We start from the raw sequence: 16979 nt of genomic DNA, 5'->3' as shown, positions 1-16979 counted from the left end.
TTCTTTTCTGCCAGTGTTTCCACTTGGACCAGTAAAACGTTTGCAAAGGTGATCAGCTTTTTCCCCTTCTGTTAGCTGCAACTTATCATTTTATGAAAAAGAACGTTCATGAAAAGCAGTTTCAATTCCAAGTCAACATCTTGACACTGAATTACCCTTTTTGCCAGTACATTTATTGGCTTACTTTTTGCTCAGGAAGTTTAAAAAAATCTTTGTTTAATGACATAACGGCAAACGTATTTTTCATCAAGTGCCTTGTGTTTAGACATTACTTGTTTGGGTATCTAGGCAATGTTTCCATCCCTGTGTTTCCTTTCCTTGTGATGTTAAAGACCCATTTGAGATTTACTTCTGAGTGAACCCGGATATCAGGAAGGATGCTTGAGTGACCTTGGCAACCATGAAGGATCCAGCGGCGAAACCCAGGCTGAAAAACTACTCAGGGAAGGGCAGAGCTCAGACGTCGCTCTCCACACCATGCCCTTAAAAAAATCAGCGCTGCCAACTCAGCCCCTGCCCTGGGCAGAGAACAGACGGCCCAGCTCGCGGCACCCCCAGCTCCGCCTGGGGCCTCGGGACAGCTCGGCAGGGACGGCAGGAGGGCGGCGGGGCCAGCACGGACGGGGCCGGCACGGTGGCTCCCCGCCGGGAAATGCCCGCCAGCTCCCGAGGAGCGCTCCCGCACCCAGGGCGCGCGCACCCCGTCCCTCCTTCCCGGGAACCGCGCCCTGCCCCTACGTCACCCGCCCCCCGCCCAATCAGGAGCCGCGGCTCCGGCGGCGCCAAAGCTGCAAAGGGCGGGCGCGGGCTGGGGGTTCCCTCGGCCCCGCCCCCGGTGCTCCCCCGCCACGTGACCGGGGACGCGGCGCCGCGCCGGGGGCGATGCCCGGCGGGAAGGTACCGGCGGCGGCGGGACGGGAGGAGAAGGGGCTCGGCCGGGCTGCTCGGTGCTCCCTGGCCGCCCCCCAGGGCCGAGCCGTGGCGCTCCCCGCGCTCCTCGCGGCGGCCTTGCCGTGCGCCCCAGCCGCCGGCCAGCCGCGCCTCCCGGCCCCGCTGCGAGGGGCGCGGGGGCGACTGGTGGTGGTGGTGGTGGCGGCGGCAGCGGCAGAGCAGCAGCTGCCGCGCTGTGCCCTCGCTGCCCTTTCATATCCGGCTCCAAGGCGGTGCTTGTGTTGGGGACCCGCCACGCTGGAACGCGGGGCGGGAGCCCGGGCCCTTCCCCGCGCTCCTGGTGTGCGCGGTTGCGCAACACCGACAGTGAGATCCATCGTGGCACAGCTGCACCGGGGGAAGCGCCGAGCTCGGCCTTCTTACTTGGCAGTCGGGGGAAAGTGCAGGGAGAGTCAAACTTGAGAGGAGAAGAGAATTGTGGGAATTGGCCGGGATTGATACTGTTTTGAGCTTCCTTGTGTGGGAGCGGAGGGAGGAGGAGCGCCCCGTGCTGTTTTCCTATCCCTTTCCTTTGGTAATGTGCTTGGTGCATTGGATGTTCCCCGCAGAGGGGCAATTCGGATGTGCTGGCTCTGATTAGCCGTGCTTAGGCTAATATTGATGTACTGCTGAAAGACGGACTACAAGTGTTGTTTGACATATAGAGCTAACAAAAAGAGCTGACAAATTACAGATCTGGTTCCTAGAGAATTTTGTCTGTACTAGTGTGCATGTTCAACTGCTTTATAAATATAATCACATTTAAAAGAAATTTTAATGGCAGAAAATGTCAACAGCTTTAAAAAACCTACTAAAAAATCTTTAAAATAACCTACTATACTTCACATAAATTAACCTGTAAGTTGACACTACACGTTTTCTTCTGAAAGGCTTTGCATTCTTGCCTAGTGAGAAAATGCGCACTTAAGTGAAGCAGGATTTAACCGACTCTTGTTGCAATGTGATAACGGCCTGTGATAATAGTAGCTCCTTTTGGTGACAGAGATAATGCTCCTTGATGAATGAAAACTTATACTGATCAAGGGAAAATAGAGCACTTGCTGACTATTAATTAAATTGATTAAAAACCCATGCCAATCTGAGATGTGACAAAAATGTGTGATGCTGTTATTGTATCCTAAACATTTTGGGTAACTTAATTTTGTGTAAGCTTTTCTAAAATGTTCCTGTTTTAACTGTTTTCATAGATTGCAGATTTCTCTCTAACTACTTGGCACTAGTTGTTGATACAAAGCGTACTTCAATAATATTCTTATTCCATGAGGGTTGGTTTTTTTTCAGTGTAAGCATATAGTAATTTTTATTCTTGCTTAAAAAATGACGTGTAGGTTAAAAAATCCTGACTTTCAAATGGTAATTTTATATATGTCAGTGTAAGTCATTGAGGATAGTCTTTTATCTAGTGTAGTAAAAATCATGTGCACCAAGAAAGGTTTTGAAAAAGTGTTTTAAAAATTTTGCTCTCACACATCAATAGCAATGGGAAAATTATTTTAAGATTTTAATTTGGTTTTAGTGTTTCTTTGCCATGAGACTAGAAGGAGATATGGTATGGCAGGTTATCATTATCTGTCATTGACTGTGATTGCACAGTATACTTTTTTTAATGAACAAGTACAACTTGATGAGGACCTTTCTAGGGACCACATGTGTTCTTGTGAGTCATCTTTGGAAAATATGCATACTGATTTTCACAGGAGTAAAAAAATAATCTTCACTGGAAAAAATACAAACTGACAATACAGACTTTAAGTCTGTAACCTTTATTTGAATGCTTACTTGAGAGTACAATGCAAGGATGTTTTCATATTAAATTAGAACTTTACTTTTTATCTAGTCACTAAAAACAGTAGTTACACTTTTAAGAACTTACTATCACAAACATGGTGCTTTGCGGAAAGTGAGATGCTTGTTGTCAAATTCACTTTTGTACTCTCTTGAAATTGGACTTTTGAAGGCCAACACAAGCTGAAGTGTTTTAGTTGGAGTATTTTCATGTGAAACCGATGAGAACAAAGGTGAAAGATGAGGATGGCTGTTGGTCGGTGTTGGATATTTTCATACTTTTGTGTGATTGGTCCCATCAGTTGTTTTTTTAAAAAATATGAAAAGTCTCAGCCAACTAGAGCTGTGATTTTCAATACTTTTTCATTTTACTCTGTTCAGGAAGACTGTAACAAGTGTATTTGAATAATTCTGACTGATGTTTAAGTGACGTGACTAATTTTTGGATTTGAAAGCCAGTAGCGGGGGGGAGTTCATGTAGTAAAATGTTTTATCACTAGTTTTCTCCTTCAGCTTATGTTGCTTTTGTGTTGGAGAAGGTGATGTGTCAAAGAAATGCCACTTGCATATGAGGTAGATAATATATTGGGTCATGTGTTCCTGGGGGCTCTTCCTGTGGTTTCTGAAGTAGCCCCAAAGAAGTGGGATTGTCTGAAGTGTAAAGGGTGGGTAGCGAGTAGCCTTTGAGCATATGGTCCCAGTGACTTTATATAGGGTGTTTCTGGGTAGCAAGTCTTGGGCATAAGTAACCTCACAGATTGGTTGAGTGGAGATGTTCTTGAGAGGAACATCTATTTAAAAGTCAAATCCAACGCTCCAGCCCCATACTTGCAGTCTGTTGTGTAATCACTATGCATTTTCAGGTTTTTTTCAGAATGTGCCTCCCTTTTCCTCACACCTACACCCATGTGGGCTGACTTACCCCATTACTCCTTTCGTTATTTCCAGTGAGATATAGGTAAGGTTGCTTGCCATGCCCTTTATGAGGAGGGCTTGGTCCTAATTCCACTACTCCCAACAGGAGTAACTCTTTTTTTTTTTCACTCATTTAGAAGGAACTGCTCCAGAGACAAAATGCAATGCTTTTGGGAACAGAGGTCAAGGCAATTTCTGTCTGAGGTAGCCATCCTAGCCTTCCCCTTTTTAACTCAAAATTTCAGAGGTCATATTTTGGCTTCTGACACCTTACGCAATTTACAAGATTCTTTGTCTGACTCTGTTTTGTAATCTTGATTTTGTGATGTACATACAGGTCTAAATCCTATAGCTCTTTTGAGCCTGATTCAGTGATTTTTTAAAATTCCAATACCTTGTTTCTAGACACTTCATGCATTCCTTCAATAAGTTACACAAGTTATTTTTTGTGCGCCTCATTTTTATTTCAGATTAAAAGAAAAAGTTTATTAACCTTGTGACTCAAGATTAAAAGAACTCACAGTTGTTGCTGCATTTCTTTGGGAGCAGCACAGCATTCAAATTAGCTTAATTATAAATATTTATTCCTGAGAATTAAGTTTCTTGAAATGTTTGTTTCTCTGCTGCCGTGAAGCAGGCTGGAGCAGAAGCAAAGAGCCTTTATAACTTGCCATTTCTGCATGCCAGCAGATATATTGCTGTGACAGAAATCCTTGGACACCACCCCTCTGTGCCAAGGTGGCTTTGCAGGGGAAGGGTGACAGTGCTGTCCCCAACATTGGCACTGTTCCCACCGTGTCTGAAGGCAAAGATCCAAACAGAGGCCCTGCAGGCTGCTCTCAGCTCCCTCACCTGCTCCCAGGCCCTCTCAGTAACTGTGGATTGAAGCTCTAGGTCCAGTTTCTTAAATTCACATAAAATATTTATATGGAGAGATTTAAATTGACAAGGAGCTTGGGATGAGGTAATTGGCTCTGGGTTTTGGGAGTTTTTTGGTGTTTTGGGGGGTTTTTTTTCTAGTTTTTAAAGATGATCTAGGATGTGGGAAATGGTGGCAAGGTGTTTGTGTTAGAAGCAAGGAACTCAAAGCCACCGTTGTCAGTATCAACAATCATAAATCCTTCTCTTTTGTCTTCTTCCAAGTGGAGTCTGCCAGAATTTGCAGTAGCTGAGGAATATCTCATGTAAAAGGTGTATTTCTTTACTTGCTTGGTTTGGGACTTTGGGGACTGTTTTCTTAGTGCTTGTAGTGGTTATAAATTTCGTTGTGGTGGTAGCAGAAACTCTCAGATTTTCTTGAATCTGGGGAGCAGGATGCATGGTGAAACAGAGAGCTAATTAACCAGAACTGTCCACAGTACTGATGGCTCTTCGGGTTGTAATTAAGCTGCCATGGTGTCAAGCAGCTGCTGGACTGGTTCCACTGATGCTTGTATCCTTTCTTGTGCTATTGCACCAGCTGTAGATAGCAAGTGCCTCTTCCCAAAGTTGTTTTCTGTCAGTTTGGTTCATCAGTGCTGTGTCTGCACAGAGTCTGGTGAGTGGCAATGCCCGGAAAGAAGGAGGTGAAGAGGGGACTACAGTTGTTTCTGCTTTGTCAAGGAACCACATGCCCTGAGACAGCTCTGTAGTGCTGCTCTGAAAATCTGAGAAGCCTTGGCTTTAGTCAGGCTAAGGAAGTGCAGGCTTAAATAAAACTCTTCTGCTGTTAAGCCATTAATTATGAAAAGTCTTCTTGCCTGTGACAGCCATGACTGTCTTGTACACTGAATTTCAGTTGTTTAAAAGTAATTTCCAATGCAACTTCAGATTGTGCTCTAAATAGAAGTGTAGCCATCTAAGCAGAAACCTAGCTATTTGTTCTACTCAGTTTGCTTTTTTAGTCTTGTCATCTGTAAGCACATCCTTTCTATTTCTACCCTAGGGAGAGGGAGTTAATATGTAGCCTTTATCCTGCTGATTTTTTGTAAGGTGTCCCCTTCCCAAATCTAGGCAGTTGTGCAGCAGTGGCTGTGTATCAGCTGCCATGTTCTGCTGTTCGTCCCCTGCCTCTTATGTCATGCTCTTTCTTTCCTGTGTTGGTATTGGACAGCACTGAGAAATTGAGGTTTGCTGTCTGTCAGCAAATGTCATGATTTTAAGAATAACATGAATGAGAAGCTTAACAGAAAGTAACTCCCTAGTTCTATGTTTATTAAGCTTGCTAGCAATAGAAGTATATCACAAAGCCTGTTTCAGGCAACTCTCTGTGCATGCAATTATGTGCACTTATTTTCACTTATTTGCAACTGTTTCTTCTTTTAAGTGACCATCAGAAGTGGTGTATACCTGCTTGCAAGCTATGGTGCTGCTGTTGGCACACATGTGTATTCCTCAAAACTGCAGCATCCCGTTTGAGAAATAAGCTTTAGATGAGCTGTATTTGATACTGTAAGTCCTTGTCTGCAAAATAGATCTTGCAAAATCTTCTAGAAGCTACAAAACCAGGCATATAAGCAAGACTCCCAGCACTGTCTAAGGTTAAAAACCATCAGAAGTACTTGCCAAGAGGACGGCCCAATGCAGAGGTTCCTGTCGAAGCACTACGGAAAGTGAGGCCAGCATCTTCACTGGGAGGGAAGCAGCATTTAAATTCTCTCTATGTCATGTTAACCTTTCTTTTTAAACTGCTGTAGTCTCCTTACCTGACATCGTGTCCTTACCAAAGTGCTGTTGATTCCGGATTGAATGCCACGTCAGATTCAAGATTGTACCTTTCATATATCTGTGGGAGTGGTTATGGGGACAGTTTGACTTTGGTGATAATGAGTAGGTGCTTTGAGCTGTAAATACCCCTGGCAGTTGGAGAAGAGGCTCTTAGCAGGGTCAGTTATCTTGCTGTGCACAGCAGGACTGTGTGACTGGAGGGGTGTAGTAAGATGCTGCTCACTGTGCACTTTTGGAAACTGCTTGTTTCATTCTCAAGAGCACTGAAAAAAACCCGTGGAAAACAAATATGCATTGCCATTTAGAAAATGCACAAAAAGTGCCAAATGCTTGGGCTCTCAGGCATGTGGTGTGATTCTTGGGTCTGTGCAGGGCCAGGAGTTGGGCTTCTGTGATGCTTGTGGGTCCCTTCCAATTCAGAATACTTATTTTATGATTCCACTTTCTGGTTTTTTGTTGTGCATATGTTTGATATGTTACAGTCCTGATTGACCAGCCTGGCAGAAAATGTGTGTACTGATTAACTTAACCTTGGAATAATAATTATTTGTAGGTAGGAACTGTAGTTGCCTGAGAGAAGTTATATCAGAAGAAGACAGATGTAGTTAGATGATACAGTCAGTACTTTCAAAGATAAATTTCAGTAGCACAGTAGGATAAGATGTCTATCGTGCTCAAGTTCAATTTCTATGTGTAAACTGGTGTTGAATCTGAGATAGCTTTGGATGTGATAACAGGCAATTCTCTCATCTTCAGCTATTTTTAGATGTTACACTCTCTTACATGAAATTAGCCCTCGATGCTAATCCTGTTTAGTCACTTATCTAATGCTCTGAATGACTTCTAGCATCCCATGTAAGGGGAAGGTAACATTTTTGGTGGGGAAATGGATGTGAAATAAGTGTAATTCTTACAGCTGAAAGAGCCTGGGGTGGGTTTTTTTAGTTAATTGGTTATTTTTAACGAACTGTATAGTGATACCTAGTGTTACCTCCTGCATAAACAGAACTAAAGCACATTAAATATGACTTTGAAGGCAATATTTAGTTAAGGTGTATTTTGGTGAGCTGTTCCTGTGTAACATAATATTTTCAGCTTCACTGAGCAGCTATCAGGTATTATGAGATGTAACTTAGACCAACAGAGTGTATTTATTAAAAATTTAATTTACCCCTGACCCCAGTGGTGGTGTTATTATTTAGAGCTGCATAAAAGATGCTTGCAAATGTTTGAGACTTTTTTTTTCCTGAGCTCATTAAAAATTGGAATTTGTTTGTAAACATTCAGAAAATACTAGGGGCAATCTAGAGTAAGTAAATTTAACTTGAAATTGATTGTGTCTACACTGTGTTTTTAATGGGTTTGTTTTTCCTTTCTCTAGCGGAAGAGACTTTGGAATGCAGAACGCACACCATTCCCAGATGAGACACCCCTAGGTCTGAAAAAATCAAATGTCAGGACATCAGTGTCTGCTACTTCGATTTCCAATGCGTGGCTTAGGTGTGGGGATGGTTTTGAGAGCACTTCAGTGCTGGAGGTAAAATGCTGCCTTAGTGGTGTAACAAAGAGATGCAAACTGACAGTGAATTTCCATGCTCGAGTGGATAATAAGATGTTGCCTTTTCTTTTGGTGTTGTTTCCAAACTAACAGCATGTTCTTGCAACTGTCAAAAGAGACAGAAAATGGAAAGCACAATTACATAAGGACATTGTCATAACTTGTTAGGGTAACTTGTGGAGCATATGTTAATATGTTGTGTTCTAGATAGCACTCATCACTTACAAAATTTCAGTAATACACTGAAGGATGCAAAAGTAATTTGACATTTGCGATAGAGTGCTACATTTCCTAAAAATTATGGAACAAAAATGCTGTAGTTTGCATCTGAAGAGTTTTTGCTATACCTAAATAGTGTGTTTGTAATAGCGAATTAAGCGTAGAAAATCCTGCTTGACCAGCCAGATATGAATGAAAAGTACGTTCTGCTGACCCAAGCTGCCTTTCTGTTTCTTCTTCTGGTACTGAGTAGTCACAGTGTTGCATATAGCAAAATCAGAGACAGGGCAACCAAGTAATTTTTCTGTAACTTTTCAAGAGGACACGTGGTTTACCAAGCATGTTGTTACTGCCCACTTTTCACATTTTAGTGCTGAAAATACTGGCTCCTGTGGTTCTCAAGGTCACATGTGATTTCTGTCATAGTCACAGAAAGTTTGTAATTTCCAAATCTATGAAAATTCAGATTTTATGTTACTAGTCTCATGCTTTAATACTTCATTATATTACAGTCTTGTAAAAGATTTTAAATTTAATTTGAAATTGTTCTGCTAAGCTTTGGTAGGTGAGTAACAACAACTTTAAATATATTGATCCATGGTAAAATTATTTTTAATGTCCTAGTGATTAAATCTCTGTATCTTTTTAATATAGTCCCAGAGGCCTTCTAATAAGAAATCCAGGATTAAGAAGCGTCTTGGACCACTGTTAGCATCTGCTGAAGGTGCATCTAGTATGTTTTGATTATTTCATGTTAACATTGTCAGACTATTGTTACTTTATTTTGTTCTGTATTGGGGTAGAAGTTGGCTCAAAGTAAAGGTTGCTTTCTTCTTCTGTTACTGTAATTAGAATCTAATTTTGATAAGACACACAGTCTCTCTGTTGTGGTGGGGCTCATCCATTCACCCATAGTGCCAGCAATTTATTCTGCAAAGCTGCAGGCACTCAGCTATTGCTTTTGAAAAGGTGAAAGAAGCATCACTAATGCTGTATATGGTGTGTATTATAAAGGGATGGGATATTTAAATGCTTCACATTTTATTAGGAGGGAATGAAAAATAGCCCTTAGCTGTATAGATTGAAAGTGGTTATTCTGTTGTCTTCTAGACCGACAAGCAGGCATGAGATCATGCATATTTTGTAAATATGAGCAATAGGTAGAAAAACAGAGTTTTATCAACCTCCTGCTTTTACAATCTTCTGTATGCCCCCAAGTTGCTTAATATTGTCATTAAAAAAAAAAACCAAAAAACTCTAGTCAGAATAAAGAGGAGGAGGACTAACTGACTCTTTCTAGTTCTTTCAATTTTTTTTGAGCCCAGAGGAAAAAAAAGAAAGAGGGGGTGGTATTTTTCAGTCTCTATTTCTGCCTGCTCCAACAGCTGTGCTGCTTCTGTTTGATGTAAGTAGGTGACCTACTGGGCACTTTCTTTTACCTTTTGGGGTTCTAGCTTTTCTAGATTTCTAAGAAGAACCTCTCTGTTGCAAGAGGAGATGTGGTGGTGTTTTACTCTGCTGGGCCCTTTTGCCTAATTCCAAACCCCCAGTAATTATCTAAATTCCCATTTACTTATAACATTTTAGTAGTGGTAGGAAGTGGAAAATTCTGCTTTCCTACTTCTGTATGCTCCATGCTAAGCATGAATCCTTTTCTCCTTGCTTTATTATTAAAAATAATGCAGAAAGATATTTTGAATTAAAATGTCTTACTTCAAAAACACACCAGCTTTTCTTTGCAACATCTGAGAAGTTTTGGGTTTTTTCCTGAAAAAACTGAAAGAGAAAACTGAAGAGTAATCTCTACTGATGGAATACTTTTATTCCTTTGTTACTTGTTGGATAAAGTCAGAGCTCCCAAACCCAGAATTCTAAGGACAGTGTCTCTTTAAACCATTCAGCATTTTACAAGGGTACATGTGGAGGAGTGTTAGGACTGTGTGTCGGGGGACTAAATGTCAGACAGTCATGATTTGTCCTTACTCTGCTGAAGGACACAGTTGTAGCCTCATTGTATAAAATGAAGTGTTAGCATTTATTGTGGAGAACTAAACTGAAAATAATGTATGTATGAATAAAAAATACATGTGAGTTAATGCTTCAGTATTAATCTCTGATGCCTAGTAACAGAATTTATAATTTTGCCCTTTAAAAATAGTACAGTTTAATTTTTAATACTTTTAAATTTAACAAAACTGCATTTCTGTAACAGTCTAACACTTTGCAATGCCTTTTCATAGAAGCTGCTGCTGCTGAAAGTGCTAAGGAAGCTGAGGACATAATATGGACCTCTAGTGGCAGTGATTTTTCAGATGATGGAAATAAAACATTGATTCCAAGGTTGCACAGCAAAAAAAGTGACACTTCCAAAACAGAAGAATTGCCTAGCAGATGTGATTTATTGTTAGAGGACAGAAATAGTGAAGGTAAGTTCAAATGCAAGATTTAACAAGAAACCTTCTGTCAATTTCAGGTGCTCTAATGTAAATATTGAAGTCATTCTGACAAAATTACGTGATCCATTCCTATTTTGGTTAGATCAGTTGGAGGGGTTTGGTTTTGTTTTTTGGGTTCTTTTTCATAAATTTCATCTGAATATAGAGTAACCTTTTAGTACAAATTATGTACAAGAACTTTAAACTTTGGGGTAAAGGAACACAGTTTTCTGCATCTACTGCCTAGATATGGCAGGCTTTGCAGCTGCAGATAGCATCATCTTCTGTACCATGCATTTTTATTTCAGAACAGAGTCTTCCTCGCTTGCCCTGTTAGCTGCACTATGTGAACAGCCATGAGTTTAGTTCTTGGAACTTCCTTTCTAATTTATGGACCAGGAAATGACAGAGGGGAGAGAAATTGATTAAAAAGTGCATCTGAAGAGAGAAAAATTATGTGCTCTAGTATAGAAGTGTTAATTGGCATAATGTATAAGTTGCATTACAACTTGTTAGGAAGACTTTACAATGTAAAATAAGGTTAACTTTGTAGTACTTCAGCTAGATCTGAAATATTACAGTTAGACTGGATCCTGGATGTCTGGCAAAGCATTCAAATGCTGCTGTGAGCTGAGCACATTGATTGATGACTTTTTGTTTTGTATGTGACACTGGTGAAATATGCTCCTTAGGTTTAAAACAAAATGCAAAATCTTCCTCCTCTCATCTATATAACACTGTAACTGGCATATCTGATGGCTATCTTTTGTAATTCCTAGTAATTTTCTTCTTTTCAAAAAGGAAAGACTGTTCATTTCCTAAACTGTAATCCATTGCTGAATAGGAATTTTTCTAACCTACCATTAATATCATTTACTTGTCCCCTGCAAGTTGCAAGTATAGCCTGCAGGCTTTAATCTTCCTTTTTTGTTGTTTTTTTTTTTCTATGAGACAATACACAGGCATATTTTTATGCTTATAAGATAGCAAAATTTGTTTTCTCTGTGTAATTGAAGAAACCCTGACGTGTTACATAGCTGCTTGAAGGTTAATGAGAAAATCCAATAATTATGTTTTTCTTCTAAACCCAAAAATATCCTGAAAGCAGTGGGCAGTAAAAGAACTGTAATTTCCATGTTTTTTGAAGTAACCAGGATATACACTACTTTTAGCTTTGTACCCAGGTGCCTCTATGTGTGTGTGCATATATAGGTACAGTTGTAGGTGTGGTGACAGTAGGGAAGAAGTATTTTTTAGAGATGTTCCCTTTCATGTGAAGCTCACTTTGAGTGTTAGTACTTCAGTGTGACAAGATAAAACGGATTGCCTTGTATTTCATCAAGGAATTTATTCCGTTGTCACACAGCTTCAAATGAAACCTCTTTGCTCTACTTGGTTGCTGATGTCTGTGTTTAAAACTTCTGATGAAGCTTCCTCACAGTCAGAAACAGAAATGCATTTGTGTGTGTAAGAGGAGGCAGCACTTCAGTTCTGTGTTTGTCTGGGTGACTTCAGAGTCTGAAAAGACAAAGTAGGAACTGGTATTTAGATTATAGTAGCATTGCCAAGTACAGAAGGTACTGCCACATTTCCATGGATATGTACAGATGCCTGGAGCATGGTGCAGGTGCCTTCTTTCTCTGCTGCCTCTCCCCTGTACATGACTATTCCAGTGTTAGAAATATGACATTTACAAAAGCAAGAAAGCAGCCCCCCAAAAAGCTTTCATCCCTTCTCCTTTGAACATGCTCATTTATGCAAAATTATGAAATTATCTCTCTCAGTACCTTGTGGCATCTGGACCTAAAGGATTGTGAAGGTGCTAGTGCAGCTCAGGTTTCCATACTCTTCAGTAGATCCTTGGAATTACAAATGGACTGTTGAAGTTGCATTAAATACCACATGGCCCTGAGGACGGTGGAAAAAATTTCTGCATTTCTGTCTGCATCTCTTTGTTTATTGCCATTTTATTGTGGGTTTGTCTGGGGCTTTTTTATTTGCTGTTTTTTTACCTCCATCTTTCCTTATTCCTGTTTCTGTTAATTTGTCCTCAACAATTCATTTTTTGATGTGCTTAGAGATTTGATTTGCAGACCTGTATATTTAGGAATGGTATTCCAGCAGGTGACCATTTCAACTAGCTTTTTTGTTCCTCCATGAGGGTTACCTCCAACAGCAGATGCTAGTTAACATTGCTTAAAATATTTGCTTAGAATAGTTAATTCTGGGCAAGTACATGTGGAAAATCCAGTGCATCTGGGCAAAAAAAAAGAAACAACCCCTAACTAAACCATGGAAAAGTTAATAATAACTAAAGAGAACACCCTACCTACCTGTGCAGTTAAATGTACTGCCTCTTTGCACAGTACTTTGAAATCTTTTTTTTTTTTTTTTTTTGGATGTAGGTGATTTTTATCCTTCCTCACAGAACATTTTCGGCTAGTTGGATTTAGCCTTTATGAGACACAAAATACTTAAACATAAAGATCAGTTGAACATAGGTAAAAAATAATGTTGCAATTCTTCCCCCAAGTTCAGGAGAGCTGTAGTATTACTCTGACTTTGTGCTTATGATAGATGGTAATTAAGAAAAACTCTTTTTACCAATCTTCTATTTTAGATGAATTGAAGCTTATTGACTGGGAGAAGGATACTGATTCCACCGATCAGTGCGATGGGTCAGAAAAAGAGGACAGCTCAGTAGAGATATCAGACTCAGACTCTTGCACAAATACTAATTCTCTGCCTGTCAAAGAGGAGAATGATGAGCTTTGTAAGGTGAGAAACTGTTCCAAGTTTAAGAAAAAAAGCTGCTGCTATAATTATGGAATGTATTCATATTTGTTTGCATTTGAATTGGGGCAGTGTGAGGATAATGCCTACTTTATCTTTTCAGAAGGAATTCTGTGCACAAGAATTTCAAGGCATTTTCTTTGACTGCCAAACCTCAAAACCGAGCAGTGCCCCTCACACAGAGCTTGGTAGTGTGGTCACTGAATCACAGGATGGCTGAGGTGGGAAGGCACCTCTGGAGAGTGCCTAGTCAAACCCCTCTGCACACACCTGGGCAGCTGAAGCTGCTGTTCAGGGGTGTGTCGGGTTTTGTTTTGAGTATTTCCAAGAGCAGAGACTCCACAACTTCTGTGGGCAGCATGTGCCAGTGCTTCGTCACCCTTGCAGTGAAGCAACTTGTTCTTATATTAAAATTGAATTTCTTGTATGTCAATGTCTGTGCAAAAAGTCATCAGGTGGGAGGGTTTCTCACCAGAGGTGATCATCTGCACTCTGTACTGTCCCTGGCTGCTTGTGACAAGTCGGTGCCCAAATATTCTGTAGTGTGGTGGGTGAGAGACCATTTCCTATTTCTCTTTAGTAGCTTGAAACTGTGACTCTCTAAAAACCCAGGTGTTGGGAATAGAGCATGATGAGGTAAAGGACCACGTGCAGGATTCCCTTTTCAGTGATGATGATTGCAGGGCTCCAGAAAGGGAAAGTAGTAAGAACTGAATATTACCAGCTAAGATATGGTAGCTTTTTTTTTTTTTCAACTGCAGAAAATGTAAGTTTATTTCTAAAGAAGCATTCTTTGTCAACTATAGATCTTTATTTAGTATCTTACAGTGAGCTGACCTGTGTGAAAGGACTTGAGATGTGATGGTACCCTAGGCCAAAGTAACATTTGAAATGTGCTGCTCAGGGTCACTGTCCCTGGAGGTGTTCAAGCAAAGACTGGACGTGGTGCTTAGTGCCGTGGTCTAGTTGATGTGGTGGTGGTGTTTGTTCAGAGATGGGGTTCGATGATCTTAGAGGTCTTTTCCAACCTGAGTGACGCTGTCACTGAGATTTACCCTCTCTCCGGTGCTGGGGGCTGGTGCCGCACCGGGGAACCCTGCGCCGGCAGAGCTCCCGAATGTGGCGGGGAAGCCCCAGCCGGGGCGGGCCGGGTGGAGGGGCCGGGCTGTGACCCCCAGAGGGGCAGCCGGGGGAAGGGGCAGCGCTGGCCGGGCAGCCGGGGAACATCGGCCCGAGGAGGTGCGGGTGTGGGAGCGGCGGGAGCGGATCCGCCGGGGATCGGTGCTGGAGCGGCCCGGCAGAGGGCGCCGCAGGCCCGGGAACCACGGGCCAGGCTGTCAGCGAAACGGATTAAAGCCTCATTGGAACTCGTTTATGTATCGATTCTGTGTTAAAATGCTCGCGAGTGAGTGTGACGGGGTGTCCTGCTCACACAGGAGGGAGAGCAGCCAGTTTGCCAGGAATCAGCCCCATGGCAGGGTGCTGCTGCCTTGCCGGGGCCGCAGGGTGGGACAGTGGCTCTGGCCGTGGCCCCTCACCACAAGGACATTGAGGGGCTGGGGCGAGTCCAGGGAAGGGTCTGGAGCACAGGTGTGATGAGCAGGGGCTGAGAGAGCAGGGGCTGTTCAGTATGGAGAGCAGGAGGCTCACTGGAGACCTCATCACTCTCTACAACCACCTGAAAAGAGGCTGGAGCCAGGTGGGGTTGGAGTCTTCTCCCAGGCAACAAGTGAGGGGACAAAAGAAATTAGCCTCAAGCTGTGCCAAGGAAGGCTCAGGTTGGACACCACGAAGAATTTATTCACAGAAAGAGTGATCAGGCATTGGAAGGAGCTGCCCAGGAAGGTGGTGGAGTCACCATCCCTGAAGGTGTTTAAGGAACAGCTGGATGTGGCACTTAGTGCCATGGTCTAGTTGAACGTGGTGTTTGCTTGTAGGTTGGACTTGGTGCTCTTGGGGTCTTTTCCAGCCTAATTGATTCTGTGATTCTGTGAAGCAGCGGATCTGGCTGGAGCAACACAAGTGACCTGGCACTCGTCAGGCTCTTGTGGGTGTCAGTCCCACTCTAGCATCTGTAGCTCAGAGTTCAGCAAGGGTTAGTCAAGTGTTTTCAAGTTTTGAAGAACTTATTTTATATAGCCTAAATCCCAGATTGCAGCATCAGAAGAGGCTGCATAAAGCTGTGAAAACAGAATTGAGATTTATGCCAGTGGTAAAAGTTGTCCTGTTTTTATTACACCAGCATGACTTATCCCAGTGTACATGGAAAGCTGGATAAACATTATGAGACACGTTCATGTTAATGATGCTCATGAGAGGGTTTTTTGGGATGCAACCATACTGTAATAAAAAGTTTTTAAGTCTAACCAGAATAGTTATGCTAGTACAAAAGATGTGGGTACATTGGGAAACTGAGATTGTCCCTGCAGATTTCCTCTTCCCCCATCCCAGCTGGAGTGGCACACTGTGGGAATTTTGCTGGGTGGTCACCCTCAGCAGAAAACTTCCTTCTGGGATTTCAGTGTATGCAGGAGGGTAAATCCCCAGTGATTGCTCTGCCTGCTGCAGTCTTTGTTTTGCTTTACTTTGGATATGCTGTTTTCCAAGGAAAAAACTGCTAGAAAAAAACTGCAGGCAAGCAGAGAGGCTTCCAAGACAGAATAGAAAAGCACTGTTCACTATAGGAGGTCATTTGCTGTATGCGTATTCTTTAAAAAGGCCTGTTAATTTTGTGGCCTAGTTCATGGTGAGGGAAGGGAAAAAAAAGCCAAATGTTGATATATCATCATTTTTGTGGTATTTACTAAATATCTAGAATCTAATGGAGTGTGTGGATAATCAAAAGACCATGAAATTTCTTTTACGCCACTTCAAAATATGCCAAATACCAAGAGGTTCTGGAGGTTTAGGATTACTGCCAAAATATCTTTATGGTAGTATTTACTCTGGGTAGGAGTGTATTATGTTTCTACTGGGAAATTTCTTACCCTACTCTCTTATATACTAACATATCTAATTTAAAAATTGCTTCTATTCAATGATATTAACTGCATAAAAAAGCTTCACATATTGTTTTGGTTGGAAGATAAGACTCTTGCTTATCTCTAGGCTGTAAAGCTGCAGTCATGACTCAGTTTATGTTCCAAGTCCCTGTGCTGTGTCTTTCCTATCAACTATCCACTTCTGATGTGTAAAGCTGCTTGATAGAGGATAATGAGGAAGGCAAGTTGAAGCTGGCCTTGTGGTAACAGCTAATTTTTGTCTTCAGAATTGTTGAAGGAAGCATGTGCAAGATATGACAAGACCATGCTTTACTTTTCTTTAGCTATTTTTAGGGGATAGGGAGCTGTTTTATGTTAGCTTTCATTTGACCTATAAGTGGTTGAATTTTTGCTTAAGATGATGCAGGACAAAGATCTGACAAGGTGGTTCTATTCTTACAGTTCCTTCATTTCCAGTTACCAGTGGTGGGTACCTAGGGGAATTTTTTTCTTGGAGAACATGATACTAAAATAAAGATTAACCATTAATGTTAGTTTTTCAACATACATATTTTCCAAAAGAGTGCCATGTAATCACTTCAAAATTGAAAAACTCCCTATTTTTATGCACTGGTA

At 41.7% G+C, this 16979-nt stretch overlaps 1 protein-coding gene across 2 annotated transcripts in view; it reads left to right on the top strand.

Annotated features, from left to right (window-relative positions):
* Nucleotides 1–790: 790 nt before the first annotated feature.
* The window catches only part of SPIDR (scaffold protein involved in DNA repair), a 195697-nt gene continuing 179508 nt past the window's right edge, over nt 791–16979 (top strand). Inside the window, exons 1-5 of one of the 2 annotated variants that reach the window (XM_084220353.1) lie at nt 791–897; nt 7739–7894; nt 8789–8858; nt 10375–10560; nt 13190–13347. In XM_084220353.1, coding sequence (XP_084076479.1) covers nt 883–897; nt 7739–7894; nt 8789–8858; nt 10375–10560; nt 13190–13347 — 585 coding nt within the window. In that variant the 5' untranslated portion in view covers nt 791–882. Of the gene's footprint in view, nt 898–7738; nt 7895–8788; nt 8868–10374; nt 10561–13189; nt 13348–16979 lie in introns of both variants that reach the window. The other variant, XM_084220352.1, reaches the window with a different exon arrangement.

The sequence above is a fragment of the Fringilla coelebs genome (genome assembly GCF_963513975.1).
Source record: "Fringilla coelebs genome assembly, chromosome: 1".
Taxonomy (NCBI): domain Eukaryota; kingdom Metazoa; phylum Chordata; class Aves; order Passeriformes; family Fringillidae; genus Fringilla; species Fringilla coelebs.
Note: the sequence above shows the minus strand (reverse complement) of the source record. Positions and strands in the feature narration are given on the sequence as shown.